This window comes from Rhinopithecus roxellana, chromosome 17 (genome assembly GCF_007565055.1).
Source record: "Rhinopithecus roxellana isolate Shanxi Qingling chromosome 17, ASM756505v1, whole genome shotgun sequence".
Classification (NCBI taxonomy): Eukaryota; Metazoa; Chordata; class Mammalia; order Primates; family Cercopithecidae; genus Rhinopithecus; species Rhinopithecus roxellana.
Window position 1 is genome coordinate 22,226,646 of NC_044565.1, and position 11,108 is coordinate 22,237,753.

General features: G+C 39.7%; 1 protein-coding gene across 1 annotated transcript; it reads left to right on the forward strand.

The window, feature by feature from the left end:
• Positions 1-341: 341 nt before the first annotated feature.
• Positions 342-7,182, forward strand: GKN1 (gastrokine 1). The gene is made up of 6 exons (XM_010367635.2): positions 342-457; positions 3,548-3,601; positions 3,690-3,827; positions 5,072-5,182; positions 6,114-6,261; positions 6,934-7,182. Exons 1-6 carry the CDS (start codon positions 404-406, stop codon positions 7,026-7,028), a joined length of 600 nt encoding a protein of 199 aa, XP_010365937.2. The 5' UTR covers positions 342-403; the 3' UTR covers positions 7,029-7,182.
• Positions 7,183-11,108: the final 3,926 nt, after the last annotated feature.

Consider the following 11,108-nt stretch of genomic DNA (forward strand, 5'->3'; position numbering starts at 1 on the left):
AACCATTCCTACATTCCTATAGGAGATGCTCTCTGGAAGGCCTAGTATACCCACAGCTTTTCGGCTGTGATTTTGTTTGATTTTAGGGACTATTCTTTTTCTGAATCTGAGCAATGTTAACGTGTAAAATACTCACACCCACAGCTTGAATTGGGTGAGAAGTTATCATAAATCATATTGAGTTTGTTGTGATACCTTCAGCTTCAACAAGTGATGAGTCAGGTCAACTCCATGTGAAAGTTCCTTGCTAAGCATGCAGATATTCTGAAAGGTTTCCTGGTACACTGGGTCATGGCACAGATAGGAGAAATTGAGGATGATAAGTCTTTGACCCCACCTGGTAACACCTAGTTTGAGTCAACCTGGTTAAGTACAAATATGAGAAGTCTTCTCACTCAAGTCCATGCTTGCCTGCTCCTCTGTCCAGTGCTTTCATGAAGACAAAATGAAGTTCACAGTGAGTAGATTTTTCCTTTTGAATTTACCGCCATATAGTTGGAGACTGTCAATATTCTGAGATTTAGGAGGTCTGCTTCTTATGGCACCATCATGGAAATTTGTTTTAAAAAAATTATCTTTCAAACACATGGACACAGAGAGGGGAACAACACACACCAGGTCCTGTTGTGGGGTGGAGAGTGAAGGGAGGGAAGTTAGAGGACGGATCAATAGGGGCAGCAAACCACCATGGCACACATATACCTATGTAACAAACCTGCACGTTTTGCACATGTATCCCTTTTTTTTAGAAGAAGAAATAATGAAAAAAAAAATTTTTCTATTTATGTAATCATGGCATTTATAAGCATCTTTATAGAGAAGGATAATTGTGCTGAGATTAGACAGTTGTCTGAGCACCTTACACTGACTTACTTTTAACAAAATGACTTTCCACATCACCTGATTCCGGTCTCCATGCAGGGTAAGCAGTCCGTAAGCCCTAGAAAGTGCCTGATCATGCCTCATTCTTGAATCCCTCCTTTTACCAAAATTCTTGAGCATGTTCAGGCAAGATGAAAAGCTTATTATCAAAATAAGTGGGTGAGATGGACTTCTTGTCACATTTGTTACAGCAAAATGGGTCTCCAAGAAAGAAAGATTTGCCTTGTTCTGTAGCAGGGCTATTTATTTAAGAAAGCATCTGAAACATGAAGCTACCACAGCATCTCTTCTGTGGTTCCAGGCAGAAGTCTGAGGGTCTAGGAGGAGGTGGACCGAGAAATCCAGCCAAAGTAACTAGTAGTGCCAGGTTTCTCACAACAGGATGCAAAAGGGCTAGAATCAGATGACTGTTTTCATGTTTCAACATACTACGCACTGGAAAACGTTACGGCAGACTCTACTTTATAATGGGGCTGCAAATGTAAAATGATTATCTAGAACTAGGTCCTCTTAATAGCAGCAAAATTTAGAAGGGTCAGAGGGAGCTCCAGACACAGGTTAGATCTGATTTCTCTCCTAGTTCTGCTGTGAACAAGAGGTATAAGTTTGGCCAACTCAACCCCTGAAGCTCAGTTACCTTATCTGTAAAATGACTGCATTGTACAAGTTGTTCGCTAAAATTTCTTCTGCCTCTGACTTTTTAGGAGACTAATTTTTAACTCCTTTTTAAGCTATTGGGAGAAAAATTTAATTTTTTTTTTAATTACCTTGACTCTCTAAAGCAGTTCTCAAAACTATTTTGTCCCAGGCGGAGGAAATGAGACTAGGTATGAGATTAGGTACCCAGAAGGAGGCACCCTGCGTAAAAGCTCTGTGCTCTGACAACCAGTGTCAGGGACCCTGTGACAAATAATTAAACCAAGTATCCTGGGACACTGCTAGTGGCATCGCCTCTGCTGATCACTCTTGCCAGCCAGACACTCTATCCTTGCTTTCTCATCATCGGCATCCAACCTGCCTACTAATCCATTGCTGTGGAAAGTTTTTTTTTAATAAAAAGATTATTTCTATTAGGAAGAAAACATCCCATGTTAAATAGGAAAATTAACTGAAATCATTTTCAGATGTGATTTTTAGAACTTATAGCCATTTCAAACCATAGTATTCATTTATACTATACTATTTATTGTAAAACGTATTCTTTTTTTTTCCAAAGAAAATAAGACAGTTTGCTTTATTTTAAAACAGTAACTTTCTTATATTGGGGCACTGACCAAAATTCAATACTGATACAAACATGTTTCCTAGGAGGTCAAAATATGAGCCAGGTGAATTTTCTGATTTTCACTAAAGAGAGAATTTTAAACCTTATAAAACAATTAGAAACAAGTGAGTGAGAGGTGAACATCAACAACCTGTGTAACATAAGCCACAGTACAAATTTAAGCTGAATAACCAAGCCCTGTCAGTTACCCCAAATCATTTTTGTTAATATTTAGGAGAATGCACATATTTTCAATAACTTAAAAGTGAATCTTTACTCCTACCTGTTAATACTCACAAGAAGTATAACTTTCTTCTTTTACTAGATTTAAATAATCCAAATATCCGAAATGGAAAACTCATGAAGACTTATAAAGCATTTAAAAAATAATCATTTATAGGTCGGGCGCGGTGGCTCAAGCCTGTAATCCCAGCACTTTGGGAGGCCGAGATGGGTGGATCACGAGGTCAGGAGATCGAGACCATCCTGGCTAACCCGGTGAAATCCCGTCTCTGCTAAAAAATACAAAAAACTAGCCGGGCGAGGTTGTGGGCGCCTGTAGTCCCAGCTACTCGGGAGGCTGAGGCAGGAGAATGGCGTGAACCCGGGAGGCGGAGCTTGCAGTGAGCTGATATCCAGCCACTGCACTCCAGCCTGGGCGACAGAGTAAGACTCCGTCTCAAAAAAAAAAAAAATAATAATAATAATAATAATCATTTATAGCAAGTCCTTGAAAGCCCTAGATAAGAAAGGCAGTTCTCTACTTTCTAAGAACACCTATGGTTTATATTACTTAATATATTTCAACAAAACAGCATTCTGACCAATGATAATTTATAGGAAATTCATTTGCCAAGTATATGTTTTATTATAAAGTTAATATTTTTACCAATCTTAAAAATTTTTAAACTCTATTCTGACATTTCCAGAAGTATTATCTTAGCAAAGTCACCTTTATGATGCCACTTATTAAACTGAAGAGAAACAACATGGTACATTCCGGGTTTTACTTAAAAAGGGATTTGATTCAATAATTTGATTTATTACTACTTGAAAATTACATTTTCTTCCTCAGTACTGGATGGCAATGAGATGAAAGCAGCTTTCCTGGCTCTCAACTTCCCTTCTTCATCAATTTTTCCAGTTTTTCATAGGACCTATGCTAAAAATTCTAAAACTATATATCACATTAATATAACTACTTACAGTTAATCAGCAATTTCACGTTATCATTAAAACTTTTATGGTTAAAAAATGCAAGGTAAGAGAAGAACCAAACACATCAAACTAGAACTGAACACATTAGTAAAATAAGCAAATATTTTTATAAGCTTGGATAGAGAAAGAAAGAAGACATCATTTTGCAATGTAACAGGAGATCGTTGTTATTTGCCATTTCAGATTGTCTTTGCTGGACTTCTTGGAGTCTTTCTAGCTCCTGCCCTTGCTGACTATGTAAGTCTCACCTTTTCAAGTTTGCTACCAAAATGCATTTGCAAATAAATGTGGTACTAAATCACTCTCAATCCCTTGTAAACTTCAGAATATCAACGTCAATGATGACAACAACAATGCTGGAAGTGGGCAGCAGTCAGTGAGTGTCAACAATGAACACAACGTGGCTAATGTTGACAATAACAATGGATGGAACTCCTGGAATTCCATCTGGGATTATGGAAATGTAGGTAGCCAACAGGCAATTTTCACTTTGTTGTTTAAAAATAGGATTTCTTTTTAACAAAAAATGTGCATGCTAGCCATAAAGAAATTAAAAATAAATTCTAATTACACATAAGCATACAGTTATAAGTAAAGATGCCCATTTTGCCCATCCAATTTTGTTCCCTAGAGATAACTACTGTTAAGAAGTATTGCATGATCAGTTAAAATTCAAACCAATAAACACTATGTTCAAGGGATTGCGTGTATATACAACAAATATGAACATCCTTTTGCCTTGCCTGCAGATATCCTAAATAATGTTGTACAACATTACTGCTTCCAAAACTTAGCCTATCTCACGTTGTTTTCAAAGGAGGTTTTATGATCCCCTTCTAAAGAGATTGAAATTGACATTTCACCTAAAACTCAGGAAATATAAATGACAATATTAATTGGTAAGTGAGGAAAGAGAAAGAAAGAAGAAAGAAAAGAAAAGAAAGAAAAAGAGAGAAAGAAAGAAAGAAAGAAAGAAAGAAAGAAAGAAAGAAAGAAAGAAAGAAAGAAAGAGAACAAGAAGGAGGAGGAGGAGAAGGAGGAAGAGGAGGATAAGAAGGAGGAGGGAAGGAAGGAAGGAAGGAAGGAAGGAAGGAGAGAAGGAGAGAGAAAGAAAGAAAGAAAGAAAGAAAGAAAGAAAGAAAGAAAGAAAGAAAGAAAGAAAGAAAGAGAGAGAGAGAGAGAAAAAGAGAAGGAAAGAAAAAGAGAATCAAAGAGAGAGAGGAGCAAAGAAAGGAACACTTAGCACTAGTTAGGAGACTCAACTCTGCAATTATCAGCTATATATTTAACGAACTTAATACTTTTAAATAGCAAAGTCTTTATTGTTTCCATTTTATCTGGTCAATTGGAAAAATAATTTTTGTCTTACCTGTCTCCGTGAAATGTGGGGATCAAAGGAGACTAAAACATGATAGCTTCTAAAGTCTATTTCAGTAAAACAGACATACATAGAGGGGTTTTCATCGTGCTAGAACCTGAAAATAAAGCAAACCAGTTAGACGCTCAGTCTCTGCCCTCACAGAATTGCAGTCTGTCCTCACAAATGTCAGCAATAAATATGATTGCCAAGCAGTGCCACATCCAGTGCTCTTATCCCAGCTCATCATGATCTTGGAGTTCCATTTCTCTCTGCTGGTGGAACTGAATTCTGATAAGAAAAGCTCCTTGGAGAATACATGCCTCACTATTTGCCATCTACTTTAACAGGGCTTTGCTGCAACCAGACTCTTTCAAAAGAAGATATGCATTGTGCACAAAATGAACAAGGAGGTCTTGCCCTCCATTCAATCCCTTGATGCACTGGTCAAGGAAAAGAAGGTAAAAATAAAAGGCTTTTTATTTTTGGTGAGGGGAGATGTTTTACAACCTTCAGTAAATAACGAGAAGATCACAGTCATTCCCTCCTGACTACAGTATGTTGTAGTGTGCAGCACAAAGGGGGAAGTTATTGGTGATTGCCTGAGGGAAGGCAGCTTCTGCCACATCAAATGCTGTGGCTCACACCTACCTCTACAACTGCTGAGCAAAGCACTTGAAACCTTGACTGTTAGAGGAGCGAAGCTCTGGTCACACCAATAGGAGCCCTCAGTACTTTGTGAAGGACATTTTTCTGCAAGAGTTGGTTAGGGTTATCAGATTTAGCAAATGAAAATAGAAGATATCCAGTTAGGTTTGAATTTTAGGTAAGCAGCAGTTCTTTTTAGTATAATATATCCCATGCAATATTTGAGATATAATAAAAAAAGATCCATTGTTTATCTGAAATTTAAATGTAACTGGGTATTGTATATTTTGTCTGGCCATACTAATCCAGGTGAGTGGAAAGAAGAGATCCATAATGCTTTAACATGTTTGCCTGAGTTCATATTCCTATAACTGATAAATGGGTACCTTTCGTTGACAAGGTAGAGAAAATAAATAAACTGCATTCTCAGAAGATGATTATTACATAGTCCAATCCAAGGAATCTATGATGATCAAATGAGGTCCAAGTTTCAGAATAAATTTAGCCTCAGACTTCTGTTTTTATGAGAAGCTGAGGTTTCAAACCAGCTAAATCTGTTAGGACACTTAGAAATGTTAAGATACACAGAAGAAGCTAGAAATAGCCTTCTTCATCTTGATTATGGAAAAATTTAGCTGAACAATACTCACTGTTGGCCTTGAATACCCCTCAAGTCAACAAACCACTGGCCTTGGCATTCATTCTCTCCCATTCTTCCCTTCTACCTGTCTTTTCCACACTCAGCTTCAGGGTAAGGGACCAGGAGGACCACCTCCGAAGGGCCTGATGTACTCAGTCAACCCAAACAAAGTCAATGACCTGAGCAAGTTAGGGGTAAACATTGCAAACATGTGTCGTGGGATTCCAACATACATGGCTGAGGAGATGCAAGGTGAGTAGCATCCCTACTGTGCACCCCAAGTTAGTGCTGGTGGGATTGTCAGACTATCCTCACGCGTTTCCATAGTGGGCACCAGTGATGCAGGGATGGTCATCAAGGCCAACATTTGTTCAGTGCTTGCTCTGTGCCAGCTGCTGTTCTATGTGCTTTAAGTGTGTTAACTCAATTGGTTCTTCACAGCAATCTTATAGGTTCTATTTTAATCCTACTTTATGGATAAGGAAACTGAGGTACAGAGAGGTCACAAAATCCTTGCCTGGGTCAATTCCAAGCATTTTGGCTCTGGATTCTGTGCTCTTAAATATTATGGAACGCTGCCTTTCAGGTGTGAATCAAGAGTAGACTCAAGTCATATTCAAAAGAATGCGTGAATGGCTAAATGAAAAGAGAATGCTAATAGAATCTATTAACTTTCTATAGCTCAGACAATCACTGAATTTCTGGACATTCAAAGAACAGCTGCACAAAAACAAAGTGTCTACCTAGGGACCTAACTTAACGGCAGTTTTCCAGATCTCTGAATTGATTGAATTCATCACAACAGATAGATAAACCTTGACATTAATGCATAGCTAGTTTGGAAACCCCTACTCCCCCAATCCCCTGCAAGAAAAGAGTCCTTGAATAAACATTAATATAGGCTTCTTCTTTTTTCTTTATTAGGGGCAAGCCTGCTTTTTTACTCAGAAAAGTGCTTCACGACCAATATACTATGGATTGTGAACATTTCTTTCTGTGGAGAAAAGGTGGAGTACTAAACAGTTTTTTAAAGCCACTATGGATTTAGTCATCTGAATATGCTGTGCAGAAAAAAATATGGGCTCTAGTGGTTTTTACCATGTCATTCTGAATGTTTTCTCTACTAGTTATGTTTAGTTTCTTTAAGTTTCAATAAAATCATTTAGCACTGAATTCAGTGTATACTCACATTTCTTATGATTTCTTATGACTTGGAATGCACAGGATCAAAAGTGCCACGTGGTGGTGGCAAGTTGTTGAAGTGCATTAGACTCAACTGTTAGCCTATATTCAAGACCTATCTCCTGTAAAGAACCCCTTCAGGTGCTTCAGGCACCACTAACCACAACCCTGGGAATGGTTCCAAGACTCTCCGACTGCTCTGAAGGCTGCTCTATAGTTGTTGTGCACAGTAACGTTTCAGATCAGCAAGGACAGAAATTCACTCAGAGTCGCATAAGCCAGAAAGGGTGGTTTATTGCAAGGATACAAGAATATCTCAAAAAATCTGAGAGCAAAAAAAGCAGCTGGTTATCAGAAAGACTACATACAACCAGGAACTCTGCTGACACCAAGACCCAAGTCTGCTTCTCTCCCTGAAGCCATGTGTTACCTCTTCTCTCATCTTCTCTAAATTTTACTTCCCTCTTTTTCGCATATTGCAGATGGCTTTTTTGTGCTCATGGCAGAGAATGGCTGAACCCAATTTTCAGCCTCATCTCCCATGTTTACATGTCTTTCCAGTTCAAAAGGTAATAACTCATGTTGAATCCCAATTCCATTTTCCTTGATCCTGTTTGGCTCAAAGTTCACAACTTCCATTCACTGATGGCCAGGAGAGTGAAAGGTGTCAGAGAAAATAGAGACTCTAAATATTGTGTATTTCAATATAAAACTTTTAATTTTTAAAAGTTGCTCCCATACATCTTTTTCAAATCCCCAGTGCCATAGGGGAAAATCTAATCCAGTCCCAAGTCTTCAGGTGAAATAGCCACAAATAATTCTAACAAATAAAACTAAAGACATTGATTCTCACCATTTGGAAAAATGCTAATATCTACCAGTTTTTATTGGGATGAAACTGCTATATTTTTCCTCATACTGATGCTATTTATTTCGTTACTGTTCACATGAAGTGTACTATGAGGTTGGTAGAACTTCCAAAATATTCTGAAGCCGTGAGAGGTAAAAATTTATCAAAACCCCATCAAAGGTCATGGTCTTAGATAATTCCCTACTGTGAGTGAGAAAGAAATACAACTGTGACTCATAAACTGGATACAACGTCATGTACCTGACTTTTGGGAACTGGTAAATCCCATGTTTCTTAGAAGAATTGTGTAGCCCCTATTTCAGGATAAAAAATTAAATTCACTAGGAATATACAAAAATTCTAGATTATATATACCTATCAAAATATATAATAGAAAAATTATAAGAATTGAGGAGACTTTAACAATTTCATTATCCTAGTTGAAGATTTTAACATATATCTTTCAATAAGCTATAAATGAAGCAGTTACAGATATAAAAAATGTTTAACACAATTAACAAGCTTATGTTAATGAACATATGTAGAACACTGCAGAATATATATCCTCTTAAGCATGTGTGAAACATTTACAGCCGGGCGTGGTGGCTCACGCCTGTAATCCCAGCACTTTGGGAGGCCGAGGCGGGCGAATCACGAGGTCAGGAGATCGAGACCATCCTGGCTAACACAGTGAAACCCTGTCTCAACTAAAAATACAAAAAAAAAAATTAGCGGGGGCGGAGCAAGATGGCCAAATAGGAACAGCTCCAGTCTCCAACTCCCAGCGCGAGCGACACAGAAGACCGGTGATTTCTGCATTTTCAACTGAGGTACTGGGGTCATCTCACTGGGGAGTGCCAGACAATTGGTGCTGGTCAGCTGCTGCAGCCCGACCAGCGAGAGCTGAAGCAGGGGGAGGCATTGCCTCACCTGGGAAGCGCAAGGGGGAAGGGAATCCCTTTTCCTAGCCAGGGGAACTGAGACACACAACTCCTGGAAAACTGGGTAATTCCCACCCCAAAACTGCGCTTTAAGCAAACGGGCACACCAGGAGATTATACCCACACCTGGCCGGGAGGGTCCCACGGCCACGGAGCCTCGCTCATTGCTAGCACAGCAGTCTGCGATCTAACTGAAACGGCAGCAGCCAGGCTGGGGAAGGGGCGCCCGCCATTGCTGAGGCTTAAGTAGGTAAACAAAGCCGCTGGGAAGCTCGAACTGGGTGGAGCTCACAGCAGCTCAAGGAAACCTGCCTGTCTCTGTAGACTCCACCTCTACAGGGCACAGCTAAACAACAAAAGGGGAAGCATCAGAGGCCTGTGCAGACGCGAACAACTCTGTCTGACAGCTTTGAAGAGAGCAGTGGATCTCCCAACACGGAGGTTGAGATCTGAGAACGGACAGACTGCCTGCTCAAGTGGGTCCCTCACCCCTGAGTAGCCTAACTGGGAGACATCCCCCACTAGGGGCAGTCTGACACCCCACACCTCACAGGGTGGAGTACACCCCTGAGAGGAAGCTTCCAAAGTAAGAATCAGACAGGTACACTCGCTGTTCAGCAATATTCTATCTTCTGCAACCTCTGCTGCTGATACCCAGGCAAACAGGGTCTGGAGTGGACCTCAAGCAATCTCCAACAGACCTACAGCTGAGGGTCCTGACTATTAGAAGGAAAACTATCAAACAGGAAGGACACCTATACCAAAACCCCATCAGTACGTCACCATCATCAAAGACCAGAGGCAGATAAAACCACAAAGATGGGGAAGAAGCAGGGCAGAACAGCTGGAAATTCAAGAAATAAGAGCGCATCTCCCCCTGCAAAGGAGCGCAGCTCATCGCCAGCAAGGGATCAAAGCTGGTCAGAGAATGACTTTGACAAAATGAGAGAAGAAGGCTTCAGTCCATCAAACTTCTCAGAGCTAAAGGAGGAATTACGTACCCAGCGCAAAGAAACTAAAAATCTTGAAAAAAGAGTGGAAGAATTGATAGCTAGAATAATTAATGCAGAGAAGGTCATAAATGAAATGACAGAGATGAAAACCATGACACGAGAAATACGTGACAAATCCACAAGCTTCAGTAACCGACTCGATCAACTGGAAGAAAGAGTATCAGCAATTGAGGATCAAATGAATGAAATGAAGTGAGAAGAGAAACCAAAAGAAAAAAGAAGAAAAAGAAATGAACAAAGCCTGCAAGAAGTATGGGATTATGTAAAAAGACCAAATCTACGTCTGATTGGGGTGCCTGAAAGTGAGGGGGAAAATGGAACCAAGTTGGAAAACACTCTTCAGGATATCATCCAGGAGAACTTCCCCAACCTAGTAGGGCAATAGACCAATAGCAGGCTCTGAAATTGAGGCAATAATTAATAGCCTACCCACCAAAAAAAGTACAGGACCAGATGGATTCACAGCTGAATTCTACCAGAGGTACAAGGAGGAGCTGGTACCATTCCTTCTGAAACTATTCCAATCAATTGAAAAAGAGGGAATCCTCCCTAACTCATTTTATGAGGCCAACATCATCCTGATACCAAAGCCTGGCAGAGACACAACAAAAAAAGAAAATTTTAGACCAATATCCCTGATGAACATCAATGCAAAAATCCTCAATAAAATACTGGCAAACCGGATTCAGCAGCACATCCAAAAGCTTATCCACCATGATCAAGTGGGCTTCATCCCTGGGATGCAAGGCTGGTTCAACATTCACAAATCAATAAACATAATCCAGCATATAAACAGAACCAAAGTCAAGAACCACATGATTATCTCAATAGATGCAGAAAAGGCTTTTGACAAAATTCAACAGCCCTTCATGCTAAAAACGCTCAATAAATTCGGTATTGATGGAACGTACCTCAAAATAATAAGAGCTATTTATGACAAACCTACAGCCAATATCATACTGAATGGGCAAAAACTGGAAAAATTCCCTTTGAAAACTGGCACAAGACAGGGATGCCCTCTCTCACCACTCCTATTCAACATAGTCTTGGAAGTTCTGGCTAGGGCAATCAGGCAAGAGAAAGAAATCAAGGGTATCCAGTTAGGAAAAGAAG

Bases quoted from the DNA above. Each gene is read 5' to 3' on its own strand.
- GKN1 (XM_010367635.2), top strand. From the start codon at position 404: ATGCTTGCCTGCTCCTCTGTCCAGTGCTTTCATGAAGACAAAATGAAG. The intron at 3,602-3,689 runs GTAAGTCTCACC...TGTAAACTTCAG, and splicing joins CTCCTGCCCTTGCTGACTAT to AATATCAACGTCAATGATGA. The intron at 6,262-6,933 runs GTGAGTAGCATC...TTTCTTTATTAG, and splicing joins CATGGCTGAGGAGATGCAAG to GGGCAAGCCTGCTTTTTTAC.